Source organism: Triticum aestivum, chromosome 1A, assembly GCF_018294505.1.
Source record: "Triticum aestivum cultivar Chinese Spring chromosome 1A, IWGSC CS RefSeq v2.1, whole genome shotgun sequence".
Classification (NCBI taxonomy): Eukaryota; Viridiplantae; Streptophyta; class Magnoliopsida; order Poales; family Poaceae; genus Triticum; species Triticum aestivum.
The window spans coordinates 522,507,705-522,528,425 of NC_057794.1; the positions used below are offsets into that span (position 1 = coordinate 522,507,705).

The 20,721-nt window shown below is 48.9% G+C and overlaps 2 protein-coding genes and 1 long non-coding RNA gene across 3 annotated transcripts; 2 read left to right on the forward strand and 1 right to left on the reverse strand.

Annotated features, from left to right (window-relative positions):
- Positions 1-6,547: 6,547 nt before the first annotated feature.
- Positions 6,548-9,911, forward strand: LOC123172736 (uncharacterized). Its single transcript, XR_006485705.1, has 2 exons — positions 6,548-9,634; positions 9,723-9,911. It is a non-coding gene; the product is annotated as an uncharacterized lncRNA (long non-coding RNA).
- Positions 9,912-10,306: 395 nt separating this feature from the next.
- On the forward strand, positions 10,307-13,251 carry LOC123062671 (uncharacterized). Its single transcript, XM_044486300.1, has 6 exons — positions 10,307-10,639; positions 10,726-10,875; positions 10,956-11,214; positions 11,321-11,539; positions 12,479-12,621; positions 12,711-13,251. Exons 1-6 carry the CDS (start codon positions 10,382-10,384, stop codon positions 13,008-13,010), a joined length of 1,329 nt encoding a protein of 442 aa, XP_044342235.1. The 5' UTR covers positions 10,307-10,381; the 3' UTR covers positions 13,011-13,251.
- A 1,071-nt stretch (positions 13,252-14,322) lies between these two features.
- LOC123042386 (translation initiation factor IF-2) lies at positions 14,323-15,490 on the reverse strand. Its single transcript, XM_044464876.1, has 2 exons — positions 15,435-15,490; positions 14,323-15,252 (listed from the first exon to the last, which is right to left on the reverse strand). The coding sequence occupies exons 1-2, from the start codon at positions 15,488-15,490 to the stop codon at positions 14,496-14,498; spliced, it is 813 nt and encodes a 270-aa protein (XP_044320811.1). The 3' UTR covers positions 14,323-14,495.
- Between the last annotated feature and the right edge of the window lie 5,231 nt (positions 15,491-20,721).

Below are 20,721 nucleotides of genomic sequence, written 5' to 3' on the forward strand. Positions count from 1 at the left end.
AATATTTTTTCTCAATCATTTGACTACTTTGGACCCTGTTTGGATGGGAGGGGTAACTTTTTTTAATATTTTTTCTAGTGGGCCCAGGAGAACTAACCCAAATAAGCTCCTCTAGTGTGGGCTAGTTTTTTGGTGTGGATTAGATCCAACTAACCCAAACTAACCCATCATGTTTGTATACTTTTGGGTTATTTGAGCCTCAACTAACTAAAACTAACTCTAACTTAGGGATCCAAACAGGGCCAAAATCGAATCAACAGAAATTATGATGTAACATTCATTGAACATATAAAGGATGAGCCAGTGCGCCCAACTAGCGGCCGTGGCCACGTCTCCTTTTATTCCCGAGCGCTCGCTTCCTCCCGCCGCCTCCTTCTCTTCCTCTTCCTCTCCCTCGGCGTAGCCCCTCCACCTCCCTCCTCCTTCGACGTCGCCTGGTCCAGATCGGGCTCAGGTCATCTCCATTGAGAGCAGGGGTGAACAACGGGAAGCGGTGGGGAGAAGCGAGCGGCAGCCGGCAGGGAGAGGCGGAGAGCCACGACGGGGTGGACAACGGGAAGCGGTGGGGAGAAGCGAGCGGCAGTCGACAGGGAGAGCCACGACGATGGCCGGCGTCAGCTGCCACTTCCTCCCCTCGTCGGCGCCGCGAGGCCGCTGAGCCTGCGCCTGAGCTTCCTGTCCGTGAGCGATCGCTCCGCCCACCGGCCGTCCCCCGTCCGTGTGCTTCTTCTCGGGACGTCGACGCCACGGAGCTCGTCAAGGTGCCCTCTCGTCCCTCTTCACCTCCTCCACGCGTCTGTCTCTATTCGATTTGGTCCTCTGATTCAGATTTCTCACACAAGCGGATGGTTGTTGTCCTCTGTTCGTGTTCGCGCTCGTGCAGCTCCCTCTCTGCTACTGCAGGAGGATTGGATTGGATTGTTTTCTACTTGCTCTATTATCTATTTGAGGAATATGAGATGCCCTCTGTTCGTGTTCGCGCTCATGCAGCTCCCTCTCTGCTGCTGCAGGAGGATTGGATTGGATTGGTTTCTACTTGCTCTATTATCTATTTGAGAATCTGAGATGCGGCCCTCCAAATCTTCGGCCCTAGAAGGAGGATTTGAGAGTGGAGAAGGGTCACCTGAATGTGATTTGGAGGAAGGAGTTGTCCAGGAATCAAAATGTTATTATTTTACTATTTTGCAGGGGAGAATCTAAAGATTATTTGTTTCTTTTTATGCCTGCATATCGTGTTTAGTGTTTGGGATTCACACCCTGCATTGATAAGGTCTGAATTTAACATCCACTTTTAACACTGGGTTCCTCAAGTGTTTCAGTTCGTACTTTGCCGACGTACAATCTATTGGCCACATTTTCTAGCACACTTATTCCAACTGAAGTCAGCTCCTGCTTGCACTTCTCCACTGAGTGAATGCTAATAGTTCTAAAAAGATAAACCACCCATAGAATTGGTTCTAATTAGATCCTATGAAAGATCCAAGCAGCTAGAGTACCTTAGTCCATAGGAGTCCTGGAACTGGTTCAAAAGTTCTTGAGTAAACTGGATCAGTGAGAATATTAATTGAGTCGCTGCTCAAGAAACAAAGTAGGATAACGACAGCGTAACTAATATCATTTGTCCCTGCATGATGTATTTTGATCTCAAATGCATTTGAATGGATTGATTTTTGCAGAGATCTTGTCACCTGCGCCCTTATTTGGTCGTACATAAAACTGTCATCTTGCTTTAAATTCAAGTGGTCAGGTCTTTGATAGTACGCATGGCTGAACCCACCTTTTGTTGAATTTGGGAACTGTCTAATATAGCTATTTTTTAAGAAGGAGCTTGAACAGATCTCAGTATATGTTAATTTTGTAGAACTAAAGGAGCATGACTGACTAGGTAATTTCCAGCGAACTGAAGCAGCTAAGCTTGTAGGCATGTGTACTGTAAACAGAACCAAGTTCTGCATATATTGTATTTGCAGAAAATGTTTTTGGCATGTACGGTTCTAACAAATTTGAGGTGATAAATTCTGAACACTAAAAGAATTAGTTTTGTAGGACCAGTTTTCTTGTATGACCTTGCACCACTGTATTGATTTTCTTGTACTTGCATGGTCGGACTAATAATCAGCACAGTACATTACTAATTCAATAGGACTAATTTATTTGAACTAAAGCCTTAGTATGTATGTTCATAATATGTGCAGATCACCACATGCAGACTATTCATTCCTTGCCAAACTGCACATGCTAGCTACTGTTTGAAGATTGTTAAACAGAATATTGTTATAGATTAGGAGGCTGTTAATATTTGTAGTTATCTCCTTATCTCTTGTAACAACCTATGTAATCTCGGCTATGCCGTGCCCTAGAGGCTGCATATATAAACACTCCCCCGGCCGCCCTATGGGCTGTGCCGAATCCCAATCTCTTCCTTTTGTTTCACATGGTATGAGGCCATCCCGCTTAATCGCAAGATGGGTTCCCCGACGGCCTCCGCTTCCTCCTCCGCTGCTCTCACAACCCTATCCCTGCCCGCCGCCTTCAACGGGCCGCCGGCGTCCGCCGTCCCTCCGCCTTCTGCCAGCCTCATCATCGCCAAGCTCACCACCTCCAACTTCCTCCTATGGCGAGCTCAGGTTCTTCCTCCTCTGCGCATCGCCGGAGCTACGGGCTACGTCGACGGCACACTCCCAGCCCCTGCCAAGCTCCTGGAACCCGATGACAAGGGTGAGCGCGCTCCAAACCCTGCATATGCAAACTGGTACCGTCAGGACCAGATTGTTCTCAGCTACCTCCTCGCTTCTCTCTCCGATGAAGTGCTGCAGCAGGTGCATCGCTTTGAGACCTCTCGCGCCATCTGGGCGCATGTCGAGGAGATGTACAACATCCACTGCCGTGCCAGCATCGTCCAGATCAAGCTGGACATGGCGGTCTTCCGGAAGGGCAACCTCTCCATGGCGGACTACTTCGCCAAGATCCGCGCCAACGCCGACCAACTTGCTGCCGTCGACCGTGCCATGCGTGATGAGGACATCATCACCGCCGTCATCACCGGTCTCGACAGCGACTACGAGCCACTCATCACTGCTGCCATGACTCGTCTTGATGGCATGTCTCTTGGGGAGTTTTACTCCCACGCCATCGCCTTCGAGCGCCGTCGTGAGTACAACGCCGCTCGCCTTCATCCCAGCGGCTCCTCCATCAACTACGTCGCTCGGGACTCCAACGGCAACACCAACAACAACCCTCCCAATCGGGGCAAGGGAAACTACCGCGGCAATGGTCGCGGCAACGGCGGTGACCGCGGCGGCTACAACAACTCTTGCGGAGGTGACCGCGGAAACCGTGGCGGTGGTGGTGCGCGCCAGCAAGGCGACTTCGGTGGCAACCGCGGCGGACCGCGGCGACTACGGCGATCGTGGTGACAACCGCGTCCAGTGTCAGCTCTGCCGTGGCCTTGGGCACTATGCCTGGGAGTGCGGCCAGCGCTACAACCACGCCTTTCAACCCCAAGAATCAAGATGGCTGGTCTCGCTGCTGCATCTCCTCCTTCCATCTTAGGAGATCCCGCCTGGTTCACTGACACCGGCGCCACCGACCACATCACCGACGACCTCGATTGCCTCACGATCCGGGAGAAGTATCCAGGGAGGGATCGCATCCACACAGCCGACGGCTCAGGTTTGCACATAGCTCATCGTGGTCATGCAATCCTTCCTACTCCCTCTGCCAATCTGAAACTTCGTAATATCTTGCATGTTCCTAATGGTGACAAAAACCTGCTTTCCGTTAATCGCCTTGCCGTTGATAATCATGCTTATCTAAAGTACTACCCTACTCATTTTCTTATGAAGGATTTGATCACCAAGAGGGTTCTACTTCAAGGCAGATGTGAGAATGGGCTCTATCCCATTCGGCCATCACCTCCTCGTGCTTTGTCTTCGGTTAGGTTATCTGCTGAACATTGGCATGCAAGACTTGGCCACCCCTCCACGCAAGTTGTTCAGCAAGTTTTATCTTCAAATAAGCTAGCTTCATCTAGTCGGTCTTTGACCCATGTGTGTAATGCTTGTCAGCAAGGCAAAGCACACCAGCTACCTTTCCCTAGATCATCGAGTGTTTCTTCCTTTCCTTTAGAACTTATTTTTTTGGATGTGTGGGGACCTGCCAAAACCTCTTCTGGCGGGTTCCAGTACTATGTCCCGTTCATTGATGATTATAGTAAGTTTGTTTGGATTTATCTTCTCAAACGGAAATGTGATGTGTTTGATGTCTTTCGTGATCTTCTTGCTCACGTTGAATGCCTCTTGTCTCGCAAAATCCTATGTGTTCAGTCCGACTGGGGTGGTGAGTACGAGAAACTCAGCAACACCTTTTTTCGCCAACTTGGTATTATGCATCATGTTTCCTGTCCACATACACATCAACAGAACGGTTCTGCCGAAAGAAAACACCGCCACATTGTTGACATGGGGTTATCTCTGTTATCTCATGCGTCTATGCCTCTTCGTTTTTGGGATGAGGCATATCTTTCAGCTTGCTACCTCATAAATAGACTTCCTAGTCGTGTCATTGGCAACACAAGTCGTATGGAAAAACTGTTTAACACCAAACCTGACTATACATCTCTTCGTACGTTTGGATGCGCGTGTTGGCCCAACTTACGCCCGTACAACACACACAAACTAGCTTTTCGATCTCAACAGTGTGTCTTTGTTGGGTACAACATTCGTCACAAGGGCTACAAGTGCTTACACTTGCCAACTGCCCGCGTGTACATCTCTCGCGATGTCATATTTGACGAAAAGGTTTTTCCATTCTCTAGTCCTCTCCCTTCTCCCATACCACCCAGGATAGCCGAACATGCCATATTATTATTTCCGCATGACCACATGAACTATTGTACACCTGGTTTGCATGCTAACTTGGATGCAGGATCTCCTACGGCACAGAAAATCCCAGGCGAAACCACCATGGGATCCCAGGAGGATCCTGGTGCCCGATCCAAGACTGATCCGGTCTTGGATCCCGCGCTGTCGGCGGACAGCGACGCGTCTTCCCCCGCGACAGGCAGCGGCGGTGCCGCGGCCTCCACAGCGGGCCACGTGGCACCTACTGACGGGCCGGCCTCTCCTCAACCCGCACCCGCGGCTTCACCCGCGCCAGTGGCGGGGTCCACATCTGGGCCGACCTCCCTCCAGCCCGACATGCCTTTGGCCAAGCCACATGTGGCTTTCGGGCGGGCTGCCGCAGCAGTTCCTGCCGCCCCACCAGCTTCTGACTCGGGATCCCAGGCGGATCTCGGCCCCGCTCGCTCTGCCGCTGGTACGGGATCCCAAGAGGATCCCCCGCTTGGATCTTCTGCTCCGCGCGGATCCGATGCTCCGCCCGGCCACCCCATGGTGACTCGCCTATGTGACAACACCCGCAAGACCATGCAACGTACCGATGGCACGGTCATGTATGACTCGTCTCGACGTGCGTTTCTCGCCTCACGGGAACCTTCTGATCATCGTGAAGCTCTCCATTCTCCCGCGTGGCGTGCGGCCATGCAACTCGAGCTTGCGGCTCTTCATCACAATGGCACTTGGTCTTTGGTTCCACCACCTTCTCATGTCAACGTAATTGACTGCAAATGGGTTTTCAAACTCAAGCACAAGGCGGATGGAACAATTGATCGTCATAAGGCACGACTCGTTGCAAAGGGGTTTAAACAACGATATGGCTTGGACTATGATGATACCTTCAGTCCCGTCGTCAAACCGGTCACTGTTCGCTTGGTTCTCTCCATTGCGGTCTCTCGTGGGTGGTGTTTGCGTCAGCTGGATGTCCAAAACGCCTTTCTTCATGGTGTGCTTCAAGAAGAGGTGTACATGCGACAACCACCTGGTTTTGTGGATCCCAGGGCCCCACGACATCTTTGCAAGCTCAAGAAGGCAATCTATGGTCTTAAGCAAGCTCCTCGAGCATGGTACTCCAGGCTCAGTTCTCGGCTTCTTCAACTTGGTTTTGTGGCGTCTAAGGCGGATACCTCCTTGTTTGTCTTTCATCATGCTCGTCTCACCATGTTTATGCTTGTTTATGTGGATGATATCATTGTGGCCAGCTCGTCTTCTACTGCTACCACCAAGTTGCTTGCTGATCTTCAGGCTTCCTTTGCTATCAAAGACCTCGGTCCCCTGCATTACTTCCTTGGAGTTGAGGTGAGATCGTCGCCAGGGGGGTTGTACTTTCCCAACAGAAGTATATTGACGACATTCTTCATCGAGCAAATATGGAGAATTGCAATATCTCTACCACACCCATGTCTTCGGCCGAGAAGCTTACCAAGGAGAGTGGGACGCCATTGTCTCAAGATGATAGCACAAAGTATCGTAGCTTGGTTGGTGCTCTTCAATATCTAACACTTACCAGGCCAGATATATCCTTTGCAGTAAACCGTGTTTGCCAGTTTCTTCATGCACCCACAACTGTACATCTCTCAGCAGCCAAACGGATTTTGAGATACTTAAAGTATACTCGGAGCATGGGTCTCTCTATAAGGAAATCTCCTTCAATGCTGTTGAGCTGTTTTCTGATGCAGATTGGGCAGGGTGCAGTGATGATCGGAGATCTACTGGTGGTTTTGCTGTCTTTCTTGGTCCTAATCTTGTGTCCTGGAGTTCGGGGAAACAAGCCACGGTTTCTCGCTCAAGCACAGAGTCTGAATGTAAAGCACTTGCAAATGGAACAGCTGAGATAATCTGGATCCAATCAGTCCTTGGTGAACTTGGGGTTTTCATGGCAAGACCACCTGTGTTGTGGTGTGATAACTTGGGAGCTACTTATCTATCTGCCAATCCAGTATTTCATGCCAGGACTAAGCACATAGAAGTAGACTTTCACTTTGCCCGAGAGAGAGTTGCAGCCAAGGCACTAGATGTTCGGTTCATCTCTTCTAAAGAGCAAGTTGCTGATATATTCACAAAACCACTGGCTGAGACAATGTTTGTCTCAAATAGATACAATCTGAACCTTCTTGAGGGAAGTTTAGATTGAGGGGGGATGTTAAACAGAATATTGTTATAGATTAGGAGGTTATTAATATTTGTAGTTATCTCCTTATCTCTTGTAACAACCTATGTAATCTCGGCTATGCCGTGCCCTAGAGGCTGCATATATAAACACTCCCCCGGCCGCCCTATGGGCTGTGCCGAATCCCAATCTCTTCCTTCTATTTCACAAAGATGACGTTGTAAAAAATGCATAAGCTAGGGATGGCATGGTGATGCTGCTGGTCGAGAAGTACCATCCCAGTGTGTACTTCCTCCAGCCCATAATTTCAATTTTCTCTTGTTGAATGGCAAATTTATGCTTGGCTAGGTTCGGATTCTGGCGTTTAGTGCATCCGCACTGAACTGATTGCTGGATTTGGTAGGGGGTGATATCATTTCGTTCATGGGTGAACCTGAACACTGATGTAGCTTCCCAGATTCCTCTACGCTGCAGTCGTTCAAATATTTTGTGATGCCTTAGTTCTATCTTCAGGAATAAATTTAACATCAACACGGTGATTTGAGAATGCAAACAAACTCAGCTCCTTGGTTGCAGTTCCCTCCTTACCTGCCAATGCTTCCTCCTACCTTGCCAGTCGCATGTGTCCTCACCTTTGTTCATCAATTCATGTGCAGGTATGGATTGGTGATGTTTTTGATGCCCATAGAGCCATTACCTCGTGCATGTGTATTTTGTGTTCCAGTTTACCAGTTAGTGAGTGATAATGTCCGTATGAATGTTTCATCGTTTAGCAAGTGATCAGCAACATGCATCTCTTACTTTTGGATTGAAGTGCAGATCTTGCTAAAGAGTTGACCATGGAGTCATTTATGTATTCTTATGCCCCAATGCTTCATTAAGTATTCTTATTATGCAATATAAAATTATTTCTTACCGTCTTCTATTGTTTCCTCTGTTTTTCTCAGTTATTCAGAGAACACCACATGTTACATGAATTCTAGACTACTTTCCTAGAGGTAGTTGTTATTTCTTACCGTCTTCTATTGTTTCCTCTGTTTTTCTCAGTTATTCAGAGAACACCACATGTTACATGAATTCTAGACTACTTTCCTAGAGGTGGTTGTTAGAATCATCTTCTTGAATTTGCCTGCTTAGCATCTAATATTTCACACTCGCCAATTGTAATATCTCATGCTTGCCAATTTTTAGAATCAGGTTCTTGAGTTTGCTTGCTTAACCGTGTCCCTGTGCAATTGCTCACCAACCTCACCAATTGTGAGTTTATCCCACATAGTGGAGTTTCTGTGAGTTTTTATAGTCTATAAATTCTTGGAAGTTCTCTTGTTGCTGCTATAATGTGGGTGTGTTCGGCTTCCTTCTTCATTTAAGGTGAATCCTTGCTTCCAGGTTGGCCTATGAAATGATGTATTTTCTGCTGGAAAATAAGTTGTTATGCAATTATAGTTAGGTTGCCAATTTTCCTTCATAATTGCATTTAAAGGTGGCTGTTATGCTCACTTTGCTCAAAGAAAGGTTGTCTAGCCATGCTACTTTGTGATTTAAGAAATAGGCTGACACCAAATCAGTAATCCCGGACTTCTGCTTTGTTGGCCGAAATTTACTAATTTTGTTTTTCTTGTTATCTTTAGCCATTCCAAAACATTTATCTGGTTATGTAGAATTACAGACCATAGAATTATAGCTGGCCATATTTTTGAATGCGTGAACCTCACATAGATATCATGCTAATGTAGTTTGACGGAAGTTGTAAAACCAATGGATAGGCATCGTCTTCTGCTAAGGTTCCTTTCACCCTTCTTTAGAACCCAACAAGCATTCATCAAAAAATTAAAGATCTTGGTTGGTGATTCGTTTCAATGGCCGGTATAGTAAGGCTGCATCAATTATCATCTTATTTTTCATTTCTTTTTGCCTGCCCTTGTTTCACAACCTAATACCGATTGATCAGGTACATTGCAATGAGTGCTTACTTATGTTTTGTCTCCTATTATTTTTTGATTCCAGTCTTCATACTTTCAGACACCTTTGATAATATAGGAAGAAGAAAGTATTCGCTCCAGACGAAGATGTCTAGCTTGCTTGTGTGCTATAACATTAATTAGTGCATCAGGCCCAACGTTTTCTATCATTGGAACCTTGATAATTTATCTCATTTGAACATAATCTAACCTCTCTGATTTTTGTCAGTACATGATTGTACACCTCCTATGCCCACTTAATTGTGTGTTCATTTTGTTAATCAAAAAGCATCTGATTTTATGGCTGGGTACGCTGAAAATATATAAAACATTTCTTCTTTTGGATAATTTGTTTCCCTTTGACCAATCTTTGTTACTTGCCTACACATCTGTGCATAGCGTAATGCTCCAGCATGACCGCTTCGTGTGCTGCCTCGAGTCGCGCGGCCACTACGCTCGCGCCGAGGCGGAGGCAGCTGCCACTCTCGACGCCCTCCGCTGCACGCTCTCGCCGGCGGCATTCGCAAAGCCTTGTCACCACGCTGCAAGTGTTGCCCCCTCCTCCCCAAGGGCATGGTGAAGAAAGGTGCCTGTGTGGTTCTTCTGCAGCTCGCAGCGAGGATTGTTGTGTCCAACCTGCTCAATAATGCCAAGAAGTCCTTGGAGACGTAAGTCACGACGCATGTTTCTGCCATGATTTCCTTCGGTTGGTTTTCATGGATTTAGGTGTTGAAAAATTATGGGATGTGGATGCAGGATTAAGGACATGTACCTGCACTACAACGAGAGATCTGGGCTGCTTCTTTGTGGCTTCCAAACTTGAAATTTTTGTTTGGAAGTTAGTTTAGTTTTTTGTTGTGGATTCACATCTTCTCACATGTACCATCCTCTTAGACCTTTAGATTTCCAAAAAAACTAAATGAAGATATGGTGGTATGGTCTCAATAGTACAACTTAAAGCCTTGCATGCTTTATATTTTCTTTGAAATTTGGTCTTGAAGAATCATGTATCTATGTTAGATCCGGTGAGAAAAGGCGGCTTCCAAGCAAAAAATGAGGGAGTGTTGGTCACATTTAGTTTTCGACTTGAGTGTCTAAATATTCTCACAATACTTGGCTCCCTCTTGACCTTTGCGCCATTGGCGCAACGAGTCATCTAGTAGTTAGAAAAGCAGCCTAGGTGCGGCTCTGCGCATGGAGAAGAGAATTCACCACATTTCGGATCGCCCGTATCACCAGTCTCGGGGTTGCAGGTCCTAGAACCATCTGCAAACTCAACGGCCGGCGCGTCTCCACGCGTCCCCCAATCCAGCCATCCGTCCGAACCCAGGTGCACCACACCTCTCACTCTCTCCCGGGCCCATCTTCGAACTTCTCCAGCCGCGAGCTCCCTCCGGCCGAGCTCGCCCAAACGAATGGCAGCCACATCCGTCGCCTCCGCCCCGCGCCCGCTGCGCGCGACGCCGCGCCCGCATCCCTGCGCGCCCTGCCGCCACCACCACGCCGCGCCGCCCCACGCCCTCCGCAGGCCGCGCCTCGCCGTCTCGGCCTCCTCAACCACCGACGAAGCCAGCAGCGCCTCCTCCTCGTCGTCGTCCCGGTTCTACTTCAACTTCACCGGCTTCCCCTTCCCGCTCGGCCCCTTCCTCAACCGCCGCACCACCCGCACCGAGGTACGTAAAAGACAATCGCCTCAGCCTGATCCTCTCTCGCCTCACTTCGCTTGCTCTCTGGAGTCTGAGCTCCTCTCCGAATGCAGGCGGTGAAGGGCAGCGTATGGCTGTTCGAGCAGGAGCAGGCGCTGGGCTTCAGCAGCGTCTCCACCAACACCCGCATGACCGTCGTCAAGCTCCGCTCCGGCGGGCTCTGGGTGCACGCCCCCATCGCCCCCACCAAGGAGTGCATCCAGGTACGCTTCAGTTTCTGCAAAGGAAGCAACAGTTCGCGCGACTCCTGTTCGACATTAATCCGGCGCCATGCCATGCGCAGCTGATCAAGGAGCTGGGCGCGCCGGTGGAGCACATCGTGCTGCCGACCTTCGCGTACGAGCACAAGGTCTTCCTCGGGCCCTTCTCCAGGAAGTTCCCCAGGGCGCAGGTGTGGGTGGCGCCGCGGCAGTGGAGCTGGCCCGTCAACCTGCCGCTCGAGTTCTTCGGGGTCTTCCGCTCCAAGCCCCTCGAGGACGAGGACGACGCCACGCCCTGGGCCGCCGAGATCGAGCAGAAGGTGCTCAGCTCGCCGGAAGTTGGTATTCCCACTTCCTCACCGCCCACTCTCATCTCTGAACACCGTCGTGAACGCATTGATGCATACTATACATGATAATTATGCCTCTGTAAATTGGGTGCGTTCAGGGATTGGGCCGTATGTGGAGGTGGCGTTCTACCATAAGCCTTCCAGGACATTGCTGGTCACGGATGCTGTCATCTTTGTCCCTCGGCAGCCGCCCGATTGCATCAGCAAAGAGTCCTTGTTGGCAGCTGCCAAGAACGGCTTGGCAGTTAAGATATTGAGCAAAGGGAGAGAGGTTCCTGATGATCCCGTTGAGGACAACAAGCTTACCCGGCAGACAGGTAAATACAGTTTGATGCCATTTCTGAACAAGAATTAGCTGGAAGCAGTGAGATCTGCACTTCATGTTAGAATTGAGGTAGTGTAGTAGTAACACCTTGGCAAGATTGTTTCCCGTCTAGGTATGCTCATCCAGAGAAGTGTTTTCACAAACTTGTCCATATTTGCTTTTTTCAGTTATTTTTTCCCACATTTTGGAAAGGGGCAACATTCAGCAGTCTAACGTTTTAACTGCAGTCTAATCGTGGAAATGCTTCCATTCTGTACTAATTGTTATCACAACGGTACAAGAATTATCTGGAATGTGTAAAATGTAGAATGCATGTTTGGAATAAGGTAGTGTAGTAGAACACTAGATTGATTTCCATGTAGGCATCTAGGTATGTACTGCTCAGAAAAAAGGTTAGTGCTAAAACTTGGCCGTATTAACTTATTCACTTCAGTTAGCCTTTTTGAATTTGAAAAGCAGCAACATTAAGTAGGAAGGTCATCTTGCCAGTATTGGTGTATTGTTTATGTTCTTGTTGCTTAGGCTTTGTGTATCTGAATGTTGTTTACATGACAATCTCTGTCCTCAGCGATTCCATGTCCTAGAATCAAGAAAGTACTCGTAGTAGAGTACGCCGGGTACACGCGCTTGTGATTGGGTTTTCTCATTTGCCTACTATCTTCCTGCGTTCAGGAATACCATCATTCCTACTATCTTGTCATTGTATTCTTGATATGTACATCATCAATCCTGATCATGTGTATTGTTTCAAGATTGCCAATGATCAAACCTGTTAACTTTCAGTTTGAAGCTTTAACGTGACAGATAGAAGCAACATTGTAATTGCTACTAGTTGCATAGCACAAATCATATGTTGATGTACCAACAATCTTGTATATTTGCATCAACAATATCGACAGGATTATCTTTAACCTCGTCTATGTTCCAACAGGATGGGAGAGGATGGTACTTCAAATACTGTTCCTTGGTCCCTCAAATCTCCTCGAGCCCAACGCGAGCTTCGCTCAAATGTCACAGAAACTGATCGTCTCACCAATCGTGAAGACGCTCGTTTTCAGCAAAGTTCCAGAGAAGGTATGTTTTGTCATAGCTAGCACTAGACTAAATGGTTACACTTCAGTCATTCCTTCATGGCATGCTAACATCACCCGCTTGTTGTGCAGGTGAGGGACTGGGTGGACAGGATCGCCGCGGACTGGCCGTTCCGGCGGATCATCCCGGCGCATTTCGCGGCCCCGATCAACGCGAGCCGGTCCGACTTCCTGGCCGCCTTCGCCTTCCTCGACGAGTTCCTCCCGGACCGCCCCGCGGCCTCGCCCGGCCTCTCCCTCATTTTCGCGTCGCTCATGGGCAAGGCGGCCAGCTACTTCCCGCCGGACGACATGAAGACCCTCTCGTCGCTCGATGACTTCCTGGTCTCCGTCGGCGCCGTCAAGAAGACCGTCTCCGGAAGGAAGCGATGATACATATACCAGAGAAACCGCTGCCTTGTCTTTTCTTCTGCTTAGTTTTGTCACGAAATGAAACGTCACTGGCTGCTGCTGTGAATGATTTATCCACATTGTTGCAGAATGCGTGTATAGAGTTAGTTTACCCAGATTATACAGTACAGTACGATGAAATGGTTACATTTTCCAATAGAAAATCTGTGATCCGAAAGCTAGAATCGGCCAGGACACAGTGAAGCGTTTGCCTTGGTGTGCATCTCGTTGCAACTTACAGCACGCATCTTGTTGGCCGGCCACGGACGAGTGAATCGTACGTTGAGACGGCACAAGATTGGGATGGTATGCACGGTGGATTGGGATTTGGGAGTTAATTCCATGGCCCGACCGATCCAGTTTCCGTCGAGTAAATGCCTCCATGAGCCGGCGGGCACACGGGGAGCTGCACTGCACTATCCTCACGCGGCAGACAGTTGCCTCATTAACCTGCACGTACGTACTTACATCGCTCGTTGAGTAGCACATCATGTGTGCTGCAGTCGGCCTTGCTGTACCACGTACTAGTACATCAATTTTTATTTGAGACACTGTAGTTTCTTTGAGACACTGTACTAGTACATCCCAAGACACCACGTACGGGTAAATGCAACGCGACGGAGAAATTTTGGCCAATCTCTAGAGTTGCACTATGCCCGTAAAAAAGATGTGAACACGTTACACTTACCGCACGATGACTGAAAACGGTGCCGGTGTCGCGCCACTACACGTGGGCGCAGTAGCAGTACTCGCGACTTGTCCTACTCCCAAAGTCAGAGGCCTCACTGCGTGTCCGTATCCCTGTCAGGCCCAGACCAGGTAGTTAAGTCAGTTACCACGGCCACAAGTCAGAACCAAGTCATCATCATCACAAGTCAAAATTACTACCGTACTCCCACTGTAACTTCGCAATGCAGATCGAAATTAGTAACCACGAGCGAGCGAAATGAATGCCACACGACGCAAGGGCGAGACGGAGGCAGACAGACGGTGGTGCGCCATTAAACCTCCTCCAACCTTGCCTCGCCGTCACAGGGAGGGGCAGCGCACATTAAACCCCAGCGGCGCGGCCCGGCCGCCGACGCCGTCCACGGCCGTGGCCGCTGGCAGGGCACGCATGGCCTCGTCTTCTGGTCAGATACAAGGCACGCCAAGCCTGGCCTCATTCTCAGTTTAAGAACGGATACATCATACGTGTGAAAGAGAAGAAAAATAATGGCGTGGCGTCGCGCCGGTGCCCACGCCGTCAGCCACAGCGAGAAATTGACAATCGAGCGGACGTCACGTCGGCGGCGGCACAAAAACTTGCGGGCTTTTCTTCCTTTGCATTGATTGATGGCGCGAGCCGGGTAACGGCGAAATTATGCTACTAGACTAGAGCAAAAATGACACGAAAGAACCAAGAATTCCAAGGAAGAAGAAGAAGAAGAAGAAGAAGAACTGGCCTATACATATGCTATATCTATGTTACTGGCCGCGGGCATCGATCGTTCCTCCATTGTAAGTCCTTTCCGGCCGCGCAGTCGAGGGGTGCGCCGCCGCGGAAAGCAGGAACAAGAGAGGACGATCGATCCTCGCTGAAGAACCCGGGCGCCTGCCGGTGATCCGTCCAAGAAAGCAAGAACTGGCCCCGCCGTCGTCGCCGGCCGTCCTCAGTTGTGCAGCGGGTTGGGGCCCGTGGGGACGCGCCGCTTGGAGACGCCGTAGCGCATGTCGACCTCGTCGCGGCCCGGCGGGGGCAGCGGCACCGCGGGCGCGCCCTGGCGGTGGTGGTGGCGGTGGTGGCGGTGCCGCGCGCCTCCCCTGAGGGCGCGCCGCTTGATCAGGTGCAGCTCCTCGCACCACGCCGGGCGCGGGCCGGCGCGCGGGTTGCACATCCTGGCGAGGACCGCCTCGTCGGCGTCCGTCAGCTCCGTCGCGCTCCCGCGTCCCGGAGGCGGCGGCGGCGGCAGGGCGGAGCAGAGGAGGAGCAGGGACGCCAAGAAGAGGAGGCGGAGGGCGCAGGACCAAGAACGCGCCATGGCTGCGCCGGCGCACGCGCGCGCGCGCGACTGGGCCGCCTGCCTTGCGTCGCTCCGGTGGTTCTTGGAGGGCGGAATGGTGGCTCGGGGAGCGCGTGCGCGGCGAGGGGCGGCCCGGCGAGAGGTGGAAGGGGGGCTGTGGCGAGCGGGGGAGTTGAGCCGAGAGGGACGCGGTGGAAATTGGGCTGGGAGGGTGCGGTTGGCTTTAAAGGCGGTGGCGTGAGGTGCATGAGGAGCTGGAAAACAGAGACGGGCCAAAGGCGAAGTCAAGCTACGGTACGTACGTATCTGGGGATTTCGACCCCCCGACTGATTTAGAGGCAGGCAAGTTATGCAGAAGGGCGACCCTCTCGCTCGAAAAACAAAACAAGTTATGCAGAAGGACCGGTCCGCTATGGGACGGATGCGCGACACGTAGGCGAGGGGAGATCCAACCGCCATGAGAGCGATGGAGCTAGGGTTTCCGGGGGCACCGCGGGTATAAATCTTGCGGCTGCTACTCCTTCCCCCATTTTGGATCTCGACGAGGGGCTCACCCACTTCTGGAGCGCTTCGCCTCTCGCCAGATCTAGGGTTCGTCCTAGCTTTGCTTGGTGGGAGGGCAAAATCCATGGCGATCTGCGTTCTTTTGCCCAAGTAGTTGCCTCTCAATCCCCCACAAATCCCCTTGCTAGATCCAAAGAGAAGCCACCTACGAGTTCTTTCGCGAATCCTGCTGCTAGATCCAAAGAGAAGCCACCTGTTGAGATGAGAGGGGACGGATTTGGTGCGGGCCGCCATGGGCGCGGCGCTGGGCGTTTCGATCGTGGCCGTGGCCGCGGCTTTGATTCTAACGTCTGGAAGCGCAAGACGGTGATGGGAAGCTCCTCCACCACCAACGACAAGTGGGATGAGGCGGCCGGCGCCCTGCACGCGAACCGAACCCGGCAATCCAGATGGGATGGGGATGGTGGCGACCTGCAGGAGTCTCAGGTGCCGGCGACAACCGATGGGCAGCAGGCACCTCCTCCCCACCGCCAGGAGCTGCGTGGTGGTGATGCCGGAAGCGACAAGGCTCACCACGCCTTCGACAAGAACACTGCCACTGCTGCTAACCGCGAGTACTCCTCCTCTGGTACTATCGTTCCTCCTTGTGATGCTTGTCAGATCTGCCATCTTCCTGGGCATTTCACTGTTAGGTGTCCTCAGGCTCTCTGTGATAGATGTAAAAAGAGAGGTCACCTGTCCTTTGTCTGCAATGAGTTCTTTCCTTGGGATTACACACCTGTGATGTGTGCTTTTCAAACTAAGGGTCAGGGCTTCTTTTACATTCCTGATTACAGCGTGGATAGGCAGAGTAGGGATAACATTTTCAACATTGTTGTTACCATTACTGATGGCTCTGCTCAGACCAAAGATATTGAACATGAGTTGAGTGTTTACGTTGTCCAGGGATGGCGATGCTCTGCTAGATTCTTTACTCCACAAAAGTTTGTCATGAGAATGCCGAACCCTAGAGAGGTTGACAGAGCTCTTTTTGTTGAAAATATTAAATTGAAAAAGTGTGGGGTCAGTGTCAAGTTTTCTCCTTGGTCTGAGGATATTGATTCTGAGGGACTGTTAGAGATTGCTTGGGTTAAGATCGGAAAAATTCCACCTAACAAGAGATGTGATAAAACTGTAGCTTATGTGGGAGGCCTTGTTGGAATTACCCTGGAAGTTGATATGTCTACCATAAATCGCCCATCCTCTGTCAGAGCTAAAATCCGTTGTAGATCGATAGCTCAACTCCCTGCCACTGCTGAAGGGGTGCTTGCAGGACGTTTCTACAGGTTTACATATGAGGTTGAGGAGGTTTTGGTTAAAAATCCTGTGGACACAGAAACCGTTGATCCTATTCCTGATGAAAGGACCAAGCCATACCAGACTCCCAAGAGGAAACGTACTGAACAAGAAAAAGGGATGCCGCAACCTGAGTCTGCTGGGCATGGCAATACTGGGGGCTCTTACCGTGGTGGCAAGGCCTGTCGCCTGCTATACGATGATAAAGAGGGATCTCCCTCTACTGAAAGTGATGAGGACAATTCCCTGCTCATTGAAACATTACAGAGAGAAATTGAGGAGAAAATGAAGGATGGCGAGGGAGATTCCTCCAACTGGATTGTCCCCAGGAATCCTGTTGTCATGGAGAAAACTGCTCAAATCATTCAGGTGAAGAGAGCCATACATAATAATTTTGCATCACCCTGTCAGGCTGCTTCTAACCATTCTCAGATTGTGGAGGTAACTGGTGAGGTGGACCCTGGGATCAAGACTTCGTGCAGCTATGTGGTACAACTCCCGTCCCCTAAAAGCACTGAAGAGATCATTCTCACTCCTCCACTAGCAACTGAAGCCCCGCTGAGATTCAGCAAGCGTAACCTTTCTGGAATGCAGGACAAGGTGCAGGATAAGGCCAAAAAAATGGCTAGTAAGAGGAATCTGGAAGGTAATAATATTCCTACCTCCAAAAATTCATTTGATGTGCTTTCTGATAATGAGTTAATTAGCAGAGCTCATAAGATAGGGGTAGAAATACCCAATGATGATTTCGTTATTGTTGACATTATTAGAGAGCTTGAGTGCGCCCGAAAAGAATTAGATGATAAAAAGAAGATAATAATGATGATAACGAGGAGGATAACATGACTGTGACAAATGGCTTAGGCAGGAATACCCCTGTGATATTAGAGTGGTTGGACCAGGAAGAGCATATTTTTGAGCGTATTTCTTCTGTGAAACCTAAGAAGAAAAAACATAATAAATCCAATATCAAAATTTCTAGGCCTGTGACTAGGAGTCAGAAAAGAAACAACACTAAGAAAGAATTCTTATGTAACCCTGCCCCGCCTCCTGGTAGGGTTACTAGAGCCAAATTCCACAAAAAATGTTTCAAATGAGAGGCCTCATTTGGAACTGTCGAGGGGTAGGCAAGAAAGGGATGGCCACCTGCCTCTCAGACATGATTAGTGACCATTCCCTTGACTTCCTGGGTCTACAAGAAACTATAAAAAAAGAATTCACACCTAAGTGTTTGAGAAAAATTGACCCCTTTGACATATTCCAGTGGAACTGGGTGCCCTCTATGGGCAAATCTGGGGGCATTTTATGTGGTACGAGGAAAGATACTTTTGATATAGTATCCTGTGCTAAGGGCAAATATGTTCTACAACTAGTGTTGTTTGACAAAAAGAAGAAAATTCAATGGGTGTTGCTGGTAGTTTATGGATCGGCGCATGATGAATTCAAAAATGAATTCCTGGTGGAGCTAGCATCCTTTTGTAGTGGCATGACCATACCCTACATTGTGGGGGGGAGATTTTAATATCCTGAGACATTCGGGAGAGAAGAATAAAAAGATGGTGAACAATAAAGCCACTGACCTGTTTAACTCCATTATCAATACACTAGCTCTTAGGGAGATCCACATCAATGGGGGGAAGTATACTTGGACTAACAACCAGACTCATCCCACGCTGGAAAAACTAGACCGAATCCTTATGTCTGAATGTTGGGAAGATATTTTCCCATTGGTCTCAGTGAGGAAACTAGTTCGGGAGCTGTCTGATCATAACCCACTCCTGCTGTCCTCCAGGGAAGAGGGGCGCGAAGCCCCGAAACCCCGCGAATTTTGTTTTAACCTGTCCTGAATCAATGATGACAAGTTCATGCCCACTGTGAGGAGAATTTGGGCTAGAAATGTAGCTTCATCAGATCCAATTGATACCCTGAACATCAAGCTGAAAAGAATCAAAACTTATTTTAAAGGTTGGGGCTCGAATAAGTATGGGCATGATAAGAAAAAGAAAGAAGAACTACGTATGGAACTAGCTATGCTTGAGAAACTGGAAGAAGAAGATATGTTGCCTCCTGACTTGTATAGTAGAAAAATGGACATCAACGCTGAGCTCTATGAGCTCCTGGTTAATGAGGAAATATTTTGGCTTCAACAGTCCCACGAGCGCTGGCTGCTCAAAGGAGACCTGAACACTGACTATTATCATAAAATTGCTAATGGACGGAAACGTAAAAATACAGTCCAATCACTTAAAGTGGGAGAGACATTGATTGAAGGCACTGACAATTTGATTGCACATGCCACTGAGTTCTACAAAGAGCTGTTTGGACCAGCCCCTGATAACCGGGTTCATCTTGACCCGGGAACCTGGTCCCCTGAAGAGAAATTAGACGAAAAAGATAATAAAGATCTTTGTCGAGAATTTACAGAACAAGAGGTCAAAGAGGCTCTTTTCGACATGGCTCCTAATAGAGCCCCTGGACCCGATAATATTCCTGCTGAGTTCTATCAGGTGTGTTGGGATATAGTCAAAAATGACATTATGGCCCTTTTTAAAGCTTTCCACCAAGGGACACTGGATGTTCAACGGCTTAACTATGGAGTTATTACTCTACTCCCTAAGGTTTCTGAAGCCGAGAAAATCCAACAATACAGGCCTATCTCCTTGTTGAGATGCCCATATAAGTTGATCACCAAAGTTCTTGACCGTAGAGTTGCCATTTATGCGAACAAACTCATTAGTACTACTCAAAACGCCTTTGTAAAAGGGAGAAACATCATGGACGGGGTCCTGTCCCTTCATGAAATCCTTAATTACACTTATGTTAAGAAGAAAGTGGGAATCGTCCTTAAGTTGGACTTTGAAAAAGCCTATGATAAGGTGAATTGGGACTTTCTCCTAGAATGCCACAAGATGCGGGGCTTTGACAAAACCTGGTGTGGTTGGATTGAAAAGATACTGCACAATGGGACGGTGAGCATCAAACTAAATGGTAGTGTTGGGCCGTATTTTCAAAGCAAAAAAGGGGTTAGGCAGGGGGACCCACACTCTCCTTTCCTGTTCAACCTAGCAGTTGAATGCCTCACTTAAATGATCAAAAATGCCCCAAAAAACAAACTTATTGTGGGCTTGGCTGCAGACCTCATCCCTGATGGGGTGGCGGTCCTGCAATATGCAGATGATACAATCATTTGTATCAAGGATGATGCTGATAAGGCTGTCAACCTGAAGTTGCTGCTATATATGTTTGAAATGATGTCTGGACTGAAAGTTAACTTTCAGAAAAGTGAGATCCTCACTGTGGGTGGAGATGAAAATACGGTGAAAAAATATGCAGAAATCTTCAACTGTGAGGTTGGCAGTTCCCGCTCAAATACTTGGGAATGTCTGTGAGCTATACTAATCTAAAATCTTCCGACTGGGAGTTTATTGTTGGTAAGTACCTCAAGAGGTTCGAGGCCTGGATCAGCAACGGTGCCTCAATAGGAGGGAGGCACACTTTGCTTGATTCTGTTGTCACACAGATATCTCTCTACCACATGTCTATGTGGCTCATGAATAAGACTTTCATCGAGAGGCTAGACAAACACAGACGTAGGTTCTTCTGGCAAGGGTGCAACAAAAAGAGGAGATACTATCTTGTTAAATGGAGCAAGATATGTAGATCCAAAGACAAAGGGGGTTTAGGTATTAAAGATCTTAGAAAGCAAAATATTAGTCTCATGGTCAAATGGTGGTGGAAATTAGAGACACAAAACGGGCTATGGCAAGATATAGTCCGGGCCAGATATCTTCGCAACACCTCTGTTGCTGAAGTTTCCCCCAAATTCTCTGACTCGCCCTGTTGGAAAGCTT